The sequence below is a fragment of the Netta rufina genome (assembly GCF_964035555.1).
Source record: "Netta rufina genome assembly, chromosome: 1".
Lineage (NCBI taxonomy): Eukaryota > Metazoa > Chordata > Aves > Anseriformes > Anatidae > Netta > Netta rufina.
The window spans coordinates 129,265,296-129,282,520 of record NC_140123.1 but is presented as its reverse complement, the minus strand read 5'-3'; the positions used below and the strand labels follow the sequence as shown (position 1 = coordinate 129,282,520).

Genomic DNA, 17,225 nt, shown 5'->3' with positions numbered 1-17,225 from the left:
AATCTGTTATAAGGAGATCACAGAAAGAATTATATCTGTGGAACACCATACAGAAAGTGGCCACAGTCAGTGCTCTGCTTGTGAAATAGCAGGGAACCTACACTGCAGGGGATAGCATGGGCTAGAAGCTGAACTAAGGAAATCTCTGATTTAAACCAAACTCACAGCTGAGTTCTGAAGATTACCTACTCTCTACAACACTCAGAAAAACCCAGTGGCCATGGGTACCTCAATGTCATCCATCAAAATGTTTAAAGTTACCAGTTGATTGTACAGTCAGAGGGAATATCTACTCCCCATTTATCCCAATGTAGCATTAATATACTCAAGCTGGCTTCAATTTACTCAGCTATGATGTAGAAACTGGCTGTTTAAATACAAACTGCCACATGGGTTTTATGGCCTGCATTAATCTCTTTATAGACACAGATTGCTATTAGGTCCTGAGCTTGCTATTTTTAAACTAACACAGATATCTCTTATGTTACACATCTGTCACATAGGTAAGAAACTGGGTGCAAGCATAGAAAAACAGCACTGTTGTATGTAGACTGATGTGGATATATTCTTCCTCAGTATTCCTTCTTCAGTATAACAAATGATCTCTTAAACCCTGGAATCAGCTTTTTGCCTCCTTAACTTAAGAAACTATTGGGGTTAGAAAGGTCACAGCATTTTGAAAAAGATTCATTTTTCATCTTTTTTTTTTTTTTTTAATGAAAGTGCTTGAAATGGGTTGTCCGTCTACTTGGCCTTCACATAGCAGGATGCCCATGAACATAAGGCTCATACACACTTCCTGCAGAACAGATTCTTTCATGTGTCAGTTGTATTTTACACAGTTGTTTTCCAGTTATAATTATGAAAGGATAGCTGTTACCGTGGACAACTCTTCTACGAGTGTATCAGCTTGCTCCCCAGCATCCTCTGTGGGCCATCCAGTCTCAGATACTACAGAAACACCTGACACAATGAAAAATTCAGGTAAGCAAAAGCTCTGATTCTGGATACCTCATTTTATACATCCTCTTTTCCCTTCCAGTGCTTGTCCCCACCTCATACACCCTTTTTTTATAACAGATATAAGAGCAAAACATAAGAGCTGGAAAACATGATATATACAAACTCACACCATCATGGCCATGAAAAACATATTTTATGTTATTTTTCTGTTGCAATAACAGAATAATAATTATGTTCACAGAAATGTAAATATTTATGACCTGCAGGATGTGAGAAAACATCAAATTCCTACCTGTGGCTCTTTGTGTTGATGGGGAATCTTTTACGTGGAATTGGGGAAGCACCAGTTATGCCACTGGGGGTTTCATATATTGATGATTTTTCTAAAGAAGAAAACTCTGCATTCTACATAGGTAATATACATATGAGTGATTTTTATGCTTATAATTCTTTTCTCTAACATTTCTATAGCCAAGCAAATACTGACCAAAAAAAAAAAAAAAAAAAATCTATCATTCTGCTCTATTCTGGACAGTTCTGTGGTGTATAGAGACAAAAAAGCAATGCAGAAAAGATCTCATCTTTATCTTTGAAGGATATTTCTTGGATGCTCCTTTTGCTTTCTTTCAGTTGCTTCTGCTACAAGTGCCAGCTTTCTCTGTGATGAAGAGAAACTTAGTTATATACTAACTTCTCTGAAATGAGAAATCATACCTTCCTTAGCTGGCATATCACTTTTAGTACCACAGCTTCAGAGAATAAATTATTCTTAATCATCATTCCACAGATGAGAGAATTATCCTTCATTGCAGTAATGCAAACATGCACTTCAGAAGTTTTTACCTGACTTTTCTAATTTTACAAGCAGCACACTTCCTAATGAAAGCTTTTTATAGTCATTAGTTACCTAAGGAAAAAACAAACAAACAAACAAACAAACACCTCGCCAGGGTGTTGTAACAAATTCCTTCGAATAGGGATTTTGTTTTTGTTTTGATGGAAGATACTTATTGCCCAAGACAGAAAGACTTACGCCCATGCTAATTAATTTATTGCCAAATTGATTTAATACCTTGATATCTGACTGGGGGTGCATGAAACTGATCCCTGAAATGAGCTTGGTGAAGTTGAAACAATCATAGAAATGGCAAGACAGTTTCAGGAAGTAATGCTACAGTGCTAGGCCATTGAAGATGGCTTTTGAGAAGAGGTTATCTGCAGGTTGCAGAAACGGAAGTATTGTGAAGAGAACTGACAGATTCAGAAGTTACACTCAGGAATTATCCAAAATACTTGTAATCGCCTCTGAGATTCTGACTAAATTGACTGATTGACTGAAAAGATGAAATTGGTAATTGACAATCATAAAACTAGATTTACCATATAAAGGAACAGAAAAGTAAAAATTATGCTTTTTAGAGCAATCTTACAGAACTTAATAGAGATAATGTCTTGGGTATAGAAGTCTATGAGACAGGAAATTGATTCTTTTTTCCTTAGGAAATTCTATAGTTTTCAGGTTGAGTTTTACAGAATCATTTAATTTATGTAGTTCTACCAGGAGGAGGTACCACCAACATGGTCCTGAGCTGGTACAATGTACCAATGTACGGTCCTGAGAAGCTCTTCTGCATAGGGCACTGCTTAGTATGACTAAAAAGTATAATGATCTGTCTCCACATGCCACTGACATTCATCAGGAGACAGAAATACTGGGATCGTTTTTGTGGAGGCCAGCTGCTCTAACTGAGTGGTTACTTCATAAATACTTTCCCACACCAAACACTTAATTTATTCAGATATTTTACAGTCTTCAGATGTTTCACTTCTCTTTAGGTGCTCATAGAATTGCCAATATATGTGTGTATATATATATATACACACTTACATATACGTATACATATAGCATCATATATGATATATATGAGGATCTGGCCTATAAATATAAGCTTTCAATAACCATTTAAAAAAAAAAATTCTGATTTACTCAAACATAAATGATAGTATGGTTAATTAAGGGACAGTATCCACCATATTTATCATGCAAGAGGAAAAATACTCAAAGTTATTTAATGAGATGTACTCCACCTTCATAGTTTTCTCACCAATGCAAGGTTTGAATTAATGAAATTTCATCACTGAATTGAGCACTAGCATATAATCATGTATCTACTAAACCCACAACTTCATTAAAAACACATCTAAAGCCAACATATGATGTAAATTTTAAAAACAGTTCAAGGTTCTATGCTATAATTACTCATCAATACAAGGGCTTGGCTAAGCTATATCAATGTGCAGCAGCTGAATAACTGATATGTTTACATGATTTACTGTTTGTTTAGTTTGTTTACTAATTACAAAGGATATAGACAAAAATATGGTAGGAAAATATCACAGTGAACTTATTTGGCTTTTTCTCATCACAATACAAACAAATTACCTTACTTAAGTTACTTTTGAATTTAAAGGTTATGCAGGAGTGAAGTTAATCTAAAAACTTTATATATGCAAAATTATTGCACACAAAGTTTCTTAGTTTATCTGATAACTTACAGTATCTTAAAGAAAAAAGCTGCACAACACCTGTCCAGGCCATTGCTACATGTGTGCTGTTTTTTTAATCTCCCTCTCCCTCTTCCTTTCCCTCTCCCTCTCCTCTTCTCTTCTCAGACAAGCAGGTGTCCACATCTGCCCAGCATGCTCTTCACTCTTCTGTGTTGCTCCCTTCTGTTGCAGGCCTGGTGAGGTCCTCAGGGATGTTTGGGCCAACCCTGGGCTTCCTGCTTGGATCTTTCTGTGCCAGCCTCTGGGTCGATATTGGCATTGCGGATATCGGTAAGAGTCAGTGCATCAAATGTATGTAGGAACCTAACACGCTAGGAAGCACACTCCCAGTTTACTGCTCCAAAAAGGGGGGCTCTCCAGAGGGTTTTCCTACCCAAAATCTGATGTTATTTCTATTTTAGTATCTGCAGTGCTATAGCATGACTGTGATAGATCTTGCTTTAAGCCCTCACCCTCACTGCAGAAACATTTTAGGCCTCTTTACATGCTGGCACATGCCCTTTCTGCACCCTTGCTGAGTAACTGAGAACAAGTGAGCAAATTAAAGGCTGTCCCCACATTAGAACAGTGGAAGGCCTTTGCTCACGTTATTTTTGATGGCAAAAAATATGTTCTCCTAAAAAGCGTGCACCAAAGATTCTGATGAAACCTCATTTCCTTGTTCAAATCACACTCATGTCTCTAATCCCAGGGAAAATCTGAGTAACATCGAGGAAAAACTGTTAAGTTTGAGAACGGAAGAAAGAGGAAAGGAGGAAATTGAGAAAGGGAGGTTCTCTTCCAGTGGTGAATGGGTCTCTTGCTGTCACTTGTCCCCACAGAAAGTGCTGGAAGATTGCAGCACAGAAATGCCACCAAGGGTCCAGATGGAGACAATGGCGTGTCTTATGCTTGGCATCCTGGGACTGATTTGACACAGGCTGCATTTCAGTTCTTCATGTGAAATATAAATACCCCTGTTCTGGTGTTTAAATAATACATGTAAGGACACATATAGGCAATTTAATTGCTCTGCATGATATCTAATCTCTTTTCCTGTCTGTTTTATAGATGCCATTAGCATAAATCCCAAGGATACCCGCTGGGTTGGTGCCTGGTGGCTTGGATTGCTTATCTGTGGAGCAGTCAACTTCATTGCTTCATTGCCTTTCTGGTTTCTGCCTTACTCCTTACTGAAAGAAGGAGAAGAGCAAAATCTGAAGATTAGTCATCTGCCTGTTCAAGATCACTGTAAAATAGACCCCTCAGTTCAGCCACAATTGAAGTTCTCTGAGGCAGTAAAAGGTGAAGATTATTGCCCAAATGTTAGCATGAGAATTCTCTCTCGGGGTCCATTTTGAACTGAGTATGGGTTTGCGCAATCCTCTGCACAATGCAAGTTTCTGCAATGCAAATAATGGACACAAATGCTCTCTCTCATTTGTTATATTATTAACAATATTAATTATTAATGTTATTAATATTAATTGATAATGGTGTGTTTCAGTCACAGTTTAAAGATGTTTTAAAGCTGTTTTTATATCAGACAGCTGGAAAAAGGTCATGTTGTTGCATTGAGCATTTTCTCATTTCAACCCAGTAGCAGTCAAACAGCTATAATCATTAGAGGGAGAAAACATCCCATCCTTCATTAATGAGCAATCCGCAGCTGGCGGGTTACTGCTTTCCCATGACCAAAAAATGTGAAGGAAACAAGGGGCTAAGTACTACCTTATCAGCTGAAGAGTTCTCACTAAATCCATGGTTCTGATCTATGATCTCAGTGATGCTGAGTTAACCTAGTACAGGCAAAACCAGACCCAAATACACATTGCTGTACTCAGTCCCCAGAGGGTTTATTTGCATGTATGCATGTGTGTGAATTCATTTGGTGGTAGTTCACTTCCCAGAGAGGTGCTCTGACATGATCTTTTAGGCAAATGTGCCAGCAGCCAGATGGAAAGGTTCTTGCCTTTGGCTGAGCCTTTTTCTGAATACAGAAAACTGTGTACCTGCATAAGGGGCTTTCATACATTTTGTGGAGGCTCATGCTTTTAGGCAACAACCTTTTTGCCTGGTATATAATAGGGAGTCTTAATGTTCCTCTAGGGAAGCTATCCTGTACAGGCATTGGTTTTCAGACTTGCAAGCCACTGGTGAACAGTCCTGTCACATACAAGATAATCTAGAATTTCTGATTCCCAGTCCTGCATCCACCATGCCTTGCTGCGTCATGCAGTAATAATTCTGTAAGTCATGTGCTGGCAATGGGGAAAACTCTCACTTGAGCAAACGTGCTTTGACAGGCATAGAATTATAACCTTCAAGACAGACACTAATTAAATTAGTCTTATTATCTATAGGATGACAAAAATACCTCTTCTCTGTGTTTAGCAGGGTGTACAGCATATATCTCTCCATTACAGATTTCCTACCAACTTTGAAGAAGCTGTTTGGAAATCCAGTTTTCCTGGTATATGTGTTCCTCACCATTCTGCAGTACAATTCTCTTGTTGGGTTGATAACCTATGAGACAAAGTTTATGGAACAGCAATTTAATGTATCAGTGGCAAGAGCAATCTTTTTAGTTGGTAGGTACCTGCCTTTACTTTTAAATTCCAATATTAAAAAGGAAGTTTTCTTAGCTATTTTGTATCCCTTTTAGGAGGACCTTCTTTGAACTTTTATGGTGAGCAAAAAGTACATAGAAATTTATTAATTTTCTACTATGTTTTGAAACTGGATGTTAATTTTAGTGCTAATTTTCCTCATCTACCCAGTTTAGTTAGCTAGAGGGTTATTAGAACTGGAATGATATATATATTTTTTTTTTTGGCTGAAGCCTTTTTAAAAGAATGAGGTTGGGTTTATGCTCTTGGGACCAAAAAACCTACACAAAATGAAACTAAATACCAACTAAAAGAAAAAAAAAAAAGTATAATTTAGAAAATTTCTAATGACACTTCTGATCATCTTTTTCAGAATAAAACCTTTGTATAAATACTCTTCAGTTTTCATTACAAATATAAATATTATATACAACAGGGAACCAAACTGTAAAATTCCAGGTCATTTCATTCAGCTCAAAACTCTTCTTCTATTTTCTGGTTCCCTCAAAAATAAGTTCTTTGTAGTGTTCTAAAAAATAAATAAATAAAAATGCAGAAATTATATTAATCTTAAAGTGATGGATTAATATGATCTCTTAACATGGCAAGATACCGGGGTATTTGAGGACATTGCAGAACTTGCATTACATTACATGAATCTGAAGGCAATTTTCTTTGCTGTGGGTCAGAGACAAAAGTGGGAAGAACTCTATTTTTCCTGTCTTGTTTTGGATTACATTTTCAAAAAAAAAAAAAAAAAGCAAAAAAAAAAAAAAAAAGCGTGACAGACCAAACAACAAACCAACCAAAAAAACACTGAGGAAAAAAATAAACCCCTCACAATAAAACCTTGCAAAAACTCTCTGGCATCTAAGTATTGGAACTGGAGTTTGTGAAGTGCTGAACCGATTAACTCTCTCTCGGAGCAAGATGGAACCTGATGCAAAACCAGACAGAGATTTCTTTCATGTTCTGCTCTGGGGATTTTTTTGGTAACTGTCAGGAAGTGTAAGGCTTTACCTTAGATGAAGAAATACTCATGAGCTAAGATATTTGTATTATTTACTCCAGTTTCTACCAGGCACCTGTTTAGAATTTCTTACATCAGTATGCATACAAACAACAGAGTAATAAAAGGTAGGAAATTCCACACTGGGCTTTTAAAATTCAAAAGAAAATGAAGAAAAAAGCTAAATTGTTTACAGGTAATAAAAATTCCTAGAACCTCAAAGGATCTGTCCAAAAAAAGGTCAGTATCCAATTTTTTTGGAAACTACCAGTACCTGACACTTATTCTAAAAACGGTCTATCCAAGTGACAACAGTTAACATCTTTCTGTTATTTTTTCTTTACAGGTGTGATACTGTTGCCCATCACAATCCTGGGGATGTTTCTAGGAGGCTATCTGATCAAGAAATTCAAACTTGACATAACTGGAATAACAAAGTTTGCATGCATCTCCTTTATAGTAGCATATCTATTAAACCTGTTGTACTTTACATGCAGTTGTGAGGTGCTCCAGCTGGCTGGTCTGACAGTGCCCTACTCTGGGTTCGTATTCCCTTTGGTTTGTGTTGGCCGTGTTTTGTTCCATGATTGTTACCTGCCTCATGCAGAACATGGTACAGACACTTAGTAGTCTTCCTCTACTCTCATAATCTAATCTGGTTTTACAATCCAAACTAATCTGGATGACAAACCTTCTAATCTAGGAAACATTTGAATTTGAATTTGGATTATACACGGCCTTACTGTTGATTTACTGTAGCATATTGCTACCCACTCTTGCATAAAATATAAGCATATATGTACAGTCTGTTTGAAAGAATTAATTTTCATTGAAATTGAAGTGTATTAGGTCACCTGCTTTTGTCAGTCAGTGTGATTTCAACTACAGTGGAGCTGCTGTGATTATACATGTATCACTTTATTGCTCCTTTGCTGGTGATACAAGAAAATCCTCTCTGCTTAAACAGAAATGTGAGAATGAAATGATACCTAGTGCTGAGGATATGAAGAATATCCTGATTTTCTTTTTGAAATGTCATTTAAACTGGATGTCTATTTTTCTAAAGTGTTTATTGAATTATATTGTCAGTATACCCTTGAATGCTGGCAGATTTCTAATTAAGATGCAATTTAATTTTTTATAGTCTATTTCAAAACTTTAATTTAAAGTTGGTCCCCTGCTACAACATAGGGAGCAGGAGCTAAAAAGAGTGTGGAAAATGGCTTCACCAAAGGCCCCCCCAATAGCTTTGCCTCTAGAAGGGATCATCCTCTAGATCAGTAGTTACTGACCTGCACAGGTATTCAGTTTCCATCCTCTCTTGGTACCTGGAGCTGCCAACCTGCCTGTGTCCATCTTTTCAGCTGAGAAGTAGAAAATTGTTATGGCAGGATGGTGTGCTGCCCACAGAAATGTTTCCCCTCCCTCACCAGGATTGTGGCCATGCATCCTGGAGAATATTTTGCTGACCCCAGCAGCTTGCCACAATTGACTACTGTTTAAGTTTAGCTCAGTCAGGTCCAACAAATTTCAAGGGATTTAAAAGGATTAAACCAAATCCAGCAGGGCTTGATAGATTTTCAATTCAGACAGAAACTCAGGCCTGTGTTTTTTGAAACTAAGCCTATGTTGAGGGAAATACCTAGGTATCTTGACAAACCTGAAACCTAGGTCAGCTCCAAGGATAGTTACATAAAAGATGTCAGAGGTTTATCCAGTGGAGATAGCTGTGGTTGAGCACATCATCTGATACTGCAGAGTGAGTTAAAGAATAAGCAGAAACATCAAGGCAGTGAATACTGAAAGAGCAATTACAGATTCCCCAGGAGAACTGTTAGTGGAGAATTTATCATGTGACATGATTGTTCTGGTTAGTATGGAGTTACATACCTCTTTACCAACTTAAAAAACTACACAATTATTTTCCTTTCTAAAGGACTTAAGAGAAATGTGGACCACTTGAGGTATGTTTTGGATTGACAGGCAGGAAGAAAACGCAAAATTTCAACACTTTGAATAGGGAATCATTTTAAAGCAGGGGTTATTTGTGGACAGTGGTCTCCCAACACTTTCTGAAAATTGAGCTCTGCTACCATGCCCTTAGAACTTCTGGCCACTTTTTACATTCTCAGTTCTAGTTGTCATCCACTTAGTTTAGCTCCTTGGAGCCTGAATTTGGTGTTTCTCACAGAAATGTTAATAAAGGTGGAAGACACAGAGGTCCATGATATGCTACTGCAAGAAATTAGATCTGATAAGAAACTGTGTTCAAGCCTGATCCAGGTGCAGGTCTGTTGCTGAACACAGAGCTGATGTGGAAGCAGCACTTCCCACTCAGACCCATGCAACTTTCATTGCCACTACCCAGCTCTGACTCAGTGAACAACTATCAAGGATATCTTGCTGTTATATTTTTTATGTAGTTTTGTTTTGTCACTTCTAGCATGGTATGATCTCTACTGCTAGGAGAAAGCAAGGCCAGTCTACATGGTTTAGTGGGTGACATGGATAGTAGGGTGATGGTTGGACCAGATGATCTTTTCCAACCCTAATGATTCTATGATACAAGTGATAAGAGATTTTAGATATGATTTTGTTATCCTTGGGAAGAACTTTCAAACGAAAAAGTAATATCAAATATTCACTTCCAGTCAAAAAATACCTAGTTTTCAAGTTCCATACCCTTTCAGCAACAATCCAGAAAAATGCTATTGGAGGATGAAAAATATCAAGAGAACTTTGGTTTAGCTTAAATTAACTTTGCCTCCATACAACAACTTCACAGTTATCTAGATGGTAGCAGATATCTGTCCTTGTTGATTGCTTCACTTTCTACTCACTTTTCCTGCTTGCTCCCTGATGTTTTCTTAGAATATTTAATTCTACTAAATAATTATTTTATTTCTTTCTGTTTTCCTCCAGATTGAAACAACTTTCCTCCCCCAAAAACAGCTTCATGTCCAGTTGCAATGCCGATTGCAGCTGTGAGGTGGATCAGTGGGATCCTGTATGTGGGGACAATGGGATCACTTACATGACGGCCTGTTTTGCGGGATGTACATCATCAACTGGGACAGGAAAGAATATGGTAAATGTATAGACAAATGATTACACAGATAACTAGATTTCTCAATCCATTATTTTTTGACTTTGTGATTAAGAAATCCTGTAGAAACAGTTGTCCATTCTGTACTGTTTAACCTTGTAGTAGAAACTGAGTGTGTGTAAGGTTGCAGGTTGGGTATTTAAAAGAATTGTGGTGAGGTAAGCGAGCTACTCAGAGAAGACATGAAACATCAGACTTGACTTACATTTCTTGAATGCTTTTAATTTTATTTCATTTAATATATATATATATATTCTCAGCAAGATGACCATAATTTTGTCTTTAAGTTTCTCAGTAGATCTCTTACTGTGTAGATACAACACAGCTAAGAGGGGATTGCTTTAGACCAGACTTTTACTGGTCTGGTCACTACACCAGCTAAGTCCTCTAGTGTCAACTCATTTGAGGCAGACCTGCATAAAATTGTGCTTGCTGGTTTCACAAACTTATAAACCACGTTGGAATTTCCTGCTTTCCTGACATGTTGTAGCTCAGGAAAGAAGGCAATAACTCTAAATTGTACAATCAAGAGACCTATTTTTACATTTGGCTATTTTGTTCAGTGCATCACCATCAAAGAGATTTCCAGCACTCCTAAAAATCCTGCTTTGGCAAGACCAACAGAAACAGTAGGTTTGCAGAAGTCTCAAGGTACCCAGCCAGACATTTGAAATCCAGGCTGTTGCAAGAGATGGGATTATCCTTTTCCAATTCTTAGATAAATTGCTTTTAAGTAAGGTACCATCATTTTAATTTCAGTCAATAGGCCATAGCCATATGATCATCCTCAAGAGCACAGCAGACCCAGGGATCTATTAGAGGAACATTTTGTATGAGCATTATTTAGTTCACCCTAGGCCAAACTGGCTGGTTTGGCTCAGATCAAGAGTACAGAGCAGTTTGTTGTGCTTGATGTAGAGAGGCCCCATTGGGACTGCTTGTTGGAGGCATAAAAAGCATCTGGGACTAGATTACTACTACTACCCCAGCTGGGTTTGGATATGGTAGGGCCAAAGCCTTAGAAAATGGTTTGCCCTTAAGCAGACTACAATGGAAAGACGTGGCATGTATGTATATTAATGTAAGTACCAATTAAATTGCCACTGTATGGACAGGTATCTGCTTCATTTAGAGTTTTGCTGCCCTTATAATTGCTTTTTACTACTTTTTGGCTGCAGTTTATGACTCTAAAAACTGATCAGTGTTATCAGATCATGTGAAAGGTCCTGGCCTGCTCCAGTGAACAGCTGACTAGGTTAGCCTTGGCCCTTGCTGAAGACGAATGCTTACTATATCCAGGTAGCTGAACTAAAGTCTTTTGCTACACCAGCAAACTTGAAGAAGTTTTACATTGGAAGAAAAATACATAGAAACCAACCTCAGGTATGAAATTTATGGACAGAAACAATATCTAAAGAAATATTTAATTTATAGCAGAATCCTAGTCTGAGCCTAAGTGCCAAACGGCAGTAAATTAATCATGCTGTATCTGCTAAAAAGCAGCCCTTAAGCGAGGGCTTAAAGCAGTGAAAAAAAAGAAGAAAATTGTCATATTACTTGTGTGCAAATGATCATGTCTTCTGCCAGAAGCAGAATTGCCCTAATTTAACAACACTGAAATAGACAGGCAACATTTTCAGGCTCGTATTCATAGCCATATCCTTTTGCTTCATTCACTTCAGGGGAATTGGCTATCTAACCCATGCCTCCTGCTAACTTAAAAAACATGAAACAGCCCACACTCAATCCAGCATCAAATGCTGTTTTGGATACATAACGATATAGATCATAGAATCATAGAATGGCTTGCATTGGAAGGGAGGTTAAAGACCTCCAACCTCCCTGCCATGGGCAGGGACACCTCCCACTAGATCAGCTTGCCCAAAGCCCCATCCAGCCTGGCCTTGAACATTTCCAGGGATGGGGCATCTACAGCTTCTCTGGGCAACCTGTGCCAGTGCCTCATCACACTGAGTGAAGAATTTCTTTCTTGTATCTAATCTAAATCTACCCTCCTTTAGTTTAAAGCCATTGCCCCTTGTCCTGTTGCTACGTTCCCTGAGAGTCCCTCTCCTACTTTTCTGTAGGCCCCCTTTAGGCACTGGAAGGCCTCTATAAGGTCTCCCCAGAGTCTTTTCTTCTCCAGGCTGAACAAACCCAAAAATCTCAGCATATCTTCATAGGAGAGGTGTTCCAGCCCTCTGATCAGCCTTATGGTCCTTCTCTGGACTCACTTCAACATCTCCATGTCCTTCTTGTGCTGGGGGACCCAGAGCTGAAAGCTGTACTCCAGGTGGGGACTCATGAGAGTGGAGTAAAGGGGGAGAACAGATATCCATGACTGCTTTATTGGGTCTGTATCTATATAATTTTAATTTTACTTATATGCTTCATTGGATCCCTGAGCAGAATGGCTGGATAGCAATTCACACCTGAATTTTATAGCTTTCACCCATCTTTAGCTTACACAGCACGCCTTCAGTCCTAGCAACGGCATGGATGAAATTAGAATCACAGTTGTTTTGTGTCTTTGGAGCAGTGTGGCATAGCTGGAGCATACCAATGAACTTGGCCATCAGTCTGCAGAGATGATTGGGGGGTCCTTTAAGCATATCCTTTAAGCATAAACAACAGTTTGCCTGTTATGGAGAAATATAGATACTAAAATAGTTTTGAGTCACTAAATTCTGATTAAATGTTTTTTTCCCCATCTTCTCCTTTCAGGTGTTTCACAATTGCAGCTGTGTGGAAGCACAAGGACATGGACTTGGCAATTCTGCAGTTTTGGGACAATGCCAAAGAGAGAGCTGTACCAAAGCATTTCCCTATTTTTTAGCATTACAGACTGCATGTGCATTTATTTTAGCCTTAGGAGGCACTCCTACATACATGATTATGTTTAGGTGAAATACTTTACCTTACCTTGACCATAAAGCTTGGGGAAAAAGAAACAGAATATAGTATCTACCATTTGATTTGTATTGTGAGGAATGGTATGCTGACTAAACTGGGGCTGTGTGTCTTTAGCTGTTCTCTGAAACCTATCACTTAATTCCAATTTAAGGTTGAATAGATACTTTGGTGATGGAGTGGGTAAAGCCTTACATTGACTGCAAACAGTACGTTTCACTTCCAATGACAGGGATGTGTTTAATAGAACAACGAAATTGAAATAAGTGTGATGCTAAGCCATGTCCAAGGTGACTATACTGTTCACATTACTCAAGAGAAAAACATTCACCTTTGTTAAGCTTTGTTGCCTCAGAATGTTTCATGTGTTGTGAGAAGCCTCCCATTTTATTTCAAGCTGGTACAAACAGAACTATTTCAGCAGCAATCATTTTTATTTTTATTCCTTCAATTGTAAAGCAGCGCTGCTATTTTACTCTCAGAAACAAACAAACAAACAAACAAACAAACAAAACCCACAATGTTCTCTGCCTTTCGTATGAAAGTTTCTTTCAAGTCATACTCATGGGTGAATAGCAATCATCAGTACTCAGTGCACACGATTAATTGCCTCTTTGTCCTAAGCTGCTGATTATTCTGCAGTATTTCTCGTTGTAGACATTCTTACTCCTTACCTGGATTATGGACAAGGGTAACTTTGCTGGGGAAGTTTCCACAATACTGTGTGTAGCGAGAAGCCATTAATGTTAATGTTGAAAAGATGATCTACTGATTCAGTGTAAGCCCCAGCTGGGGAAATAGGCTGGCCATAGCAAGCCCCATACCTGCTCCTATGCCAGCTTGGTACTCCCTGCTGCTTTTTGTAAATTGTTCTAGTTCATCTGATGGACACAGGCTCTGTCTCCACTGGTAGGAATGAGGTGCTTTTACAGCCAGGTGACTCAAGTTTGCTTGTCCTGTAAAATGCTAGAAACAGAGATGGATTTTATTTGTATGTAGCTAGCAAGGACTGCACCTTCACCACTGAGTGGTACAGCACCTTTTCTAAAGCAAAGACTGCCTCCTGAAGCTTAATTTCTGGACATAAACTATCTACTTATAATTGGTTCACTTCAATTTTCCTGTGCATCCTCTCCCCAAAACCTTTGGAATTTGCTCTCCTTTGGTTCAAGAGAGGTTTCTGTAAATACTCCCATCTATTTCAATGGGAGTTCATCCACTGAAATCAACATGAGGCTCAACACATAATCTGTAACTTTGGTGAATGTTTTTAACTACTGTTGAATAAGATTCACTAGGTTAGCCACATTACTCTTGCAGTGGAGCATGTGCAGATATTCACAGCATGGCCATCATTGTAGCTATTTTATTCTACTGCTCCCCAAAAAATCAAAACAATGTATTATTTTTTGTCTCCTTTTTAGATCTGTTTCACCAGACCTGAAATCCTTTGCTGTTGGGATTGAAACTTTAGGTGGTAGAGTACTAGGTAAACTTCATTTCCTTGTATCATTCAAGTAGGCAGTAAGATAGACCCAAGTTAGCTGTTCCAAATGAGAACAAAAGAAATTTTTGAAGAATATTATTTGTAAGCAGAAAATGCATTTCAAAATGTTTGGAGGAGCTTGCTACGTGTTTCCTGGTATGTAATTACATAGTATGATTATCTCTCCAGATTTTTTTTTCTATGCAGTGAAGGAATCAGTCAGGGAAAGGACAGTGCATTATACATTCTTCCTTCCTTCCTTCCTTCCTTCCTTCCTTCCTTCCTTCCTTCCTTCCTTCCTTCCTTCCTTCCTTCCTTCCTTCCTTCCTTCCTTCCTTCCTTCCTTCCTTCCTTCCTTCCTTCCTTCCTTCCTTTTTGGACACATCTACCTGAGCATGATTAGTCCAGATATCCTTAACACCTATGCTCCCTTTGGTTGACCATTTTTCATTTACAGCTATCATGTACTCTATTATTTTCTTTGCAATTTTTCTTTTTAGTTACAATAAATAATCCTCGCAGATTTCAGTGACATAGTCTGCCACGCATCTAGCAAACCTTGCCTTATCTTCACTTTCGTCATGACTTTTGAAACCTTCCCCATGCAGACAAACCCAAGTAGTCACTTGTATCTCTCTCCTAATATCACATTTTTGCTGAATGCTGCAGAGGATCAATCTTATGATTTTACAAAAAAGTTTTCATAAGAAATTCAAGTTATACATGAAAGCTTGCTGATTACATTAAAGCATTAAAACCGTATAAAATGATTCTTTCCGTAATACATAAGTAACACAGTTAATAACATAATAACGTACTTGGTTATGATCATGGGCTTAATTTGAGCCCTTTGCACTAAGCTAGTTATTTTTAACTTGCAAACTGCTGCATAATACCTGAATAGATACATTAGTGTACGCAGATATTCATGTATTGTGACATGTAATTCCATACCAAGGACTAAAAATTAGATTGTATTATTTCTTTAAACAACAGCAGTTATAATTGTAATAAAAACATCATTAAAATGGAACTACTAACATTTCCCACACCCATATAATCTTCCACCTGTTCAACCTACCCTTTAGGTATTTGCTTAAACAATTTCATAGGTCTTATGATCTCAAAGTCAGTGCAGGATTTTTAGTCCCATTTTATGCAGCTATAATTCAGAAACCCTGAGTTTAATTTCCTCATTTCTTTGCTATGACATTGAACTCTATGATCTGCCATGTGTGAGATCATGTAATAAGATTTTATTTGCAGGAGGACTTCCAGCTCCTATTTACTTTGGTGCCTTGATAGATGAGACCTGCTTGAAATGGGGGACAAAAAGCTGCGGGGGATCTGGGTCCTGCCGAGTGTATGACACAAAAGCATTCAGGTAAGGTAAAATCTTCAGTAAGGGACTGGGAATTTGGCTTTTGAGGCAGCTTTGACCAGCAAAGACCAAAGTATATTTTGCACGTATGAATTGTCAATAAACAGATTAGGATCCTAAAGCACCATAACTCTATATTTTGACTAATCCTTAATAAATCAAATAAGCCACGTACTTTTGATCAAATGTAACACATGGCATTGCTGTGCACTCCCTTACATCACCATATTAGTTCCCTTAATGGACCATTAGTTCACTGCATAATTCTGCAACACTTTGGCTTTGTGGAAGACCAAATGACTGTAGAGTAGGCGTAATACTGAGAATGCTCTTCCTCATCCCTCATTTCTCTGTTTCCTAATGTATAAAACACCTCACAAAATCCACTTGAAGAGGCAACACAAATAGCTGCTGGTGCACTAAATGCAGAACTGCATGCTTCCCTTTAGGGGCTGGAGGAAGGCTGGGACAGCCTGCACTATTCCTCACGTCCCTACACTAAAATGTAACCATCTGCTGAATGGAAGAACTCTTCAGAGAGCAAACATCTCTGCTAGGAGTATAGACCAGATTAGGGACTGCCTGGGGCTGAAAATCATGAGTTTTTGTTTGTTTGTTTTTTATTATTTTTTTATTCCCCAAAATGTGGAAAGAGACATGGCTGAGAATAAATGGTTTTGCCTAAATGTGTTTGGTATCACTCAGAAGTGGCAAGTACTAATAACATAAATGTATTTTGTCTTTTTTTTTAAGAAATGTCTATCTTGGTCTCATTGCTGGATTACGGGCAGGATGCTCTCTCTTATACATAGTGCTCTTTGTTTTAATAATGAGACGCTTCAAACCAGATGACAAGGAGATGACAGATATTAAAAATGCAGAAAGACCAACCAGCAAAGAACCAGCTACAGTGAACAAAAAAGAAATTCTTCCTGGTGCACAAACTTCAGAGGAGAGTGAAGAAACTTATATGTGAAAAACAAACAAGACCTCTCCCCAACTCTGCCTATGTTTCAGTTTTTCTAAGCACAACGGAGTCTGATTACTGACTTCAACAGCTGGTTTACATTTGGAGGTTCAAAAAATATCCTTGAAACTTTGGCCTTTAAGCTGATTTATTTTATTCTCATATTGTCCCCATCTGAAACAATAGAGTGAAAATATTTTCAAAATCTGGGGGAACTCTCCAACTTTGCACTCTCAGCTCTCTTCTA

General features: G+C 38.1%; 1 protein-coding gene across 1 annotated transcript in view; it reads left to right on the top strand.

Annotated features, from left to right (window-relative positions):
- Positions 1–16,987, top strand: part of LOC311218555 (uncharacterized protein) — a gene marked incomplete at both ends in the record, with an annotated part of 50,565 nt that extends 33,578 nt beyond the window's left edge. Inside the window, 11 exons of the mRNA XM_084301277.1 lie at positions 854–984; positions 1,230–1,376; positions 3,703–3,801; positions 4,582–4,815; positions 5,937–6,101; positions 7,475–7,670; positions 10,051–10,216; positions 12,959–13,137; positions 14,569–14,633; positions 15,897–16,014; positions 16,765–16,987. Coding sequence (XP_084157403.1) covers positions 854–984; positions 1,230–1,376; positions 3,703–3,801; positions 4,582–4,815; positions 5,937–6,101; positions 7,475–7,670; positions 10,051–10,216; positions 12,959–13,137; positions 14,569–14,633; positions 15,897–16,014; positions 16,765–16,987 — 1,723 coding nt within the window. The remainder of the gene's footprint in view (positions 1–853; positions 985–1,229; positions 1,377–3,702; positions 3,802–4,581; positions 4,816–5,936; positions 6,102–7,474; positions 7,671–10,050; positions 10,217–12,958; positions 13,138–14,568; positions 14,634–15,896; positions 16,015–16,764) is intronic.
- Positions 16,988–17,225: the final 238 nt, after the last annotated feature.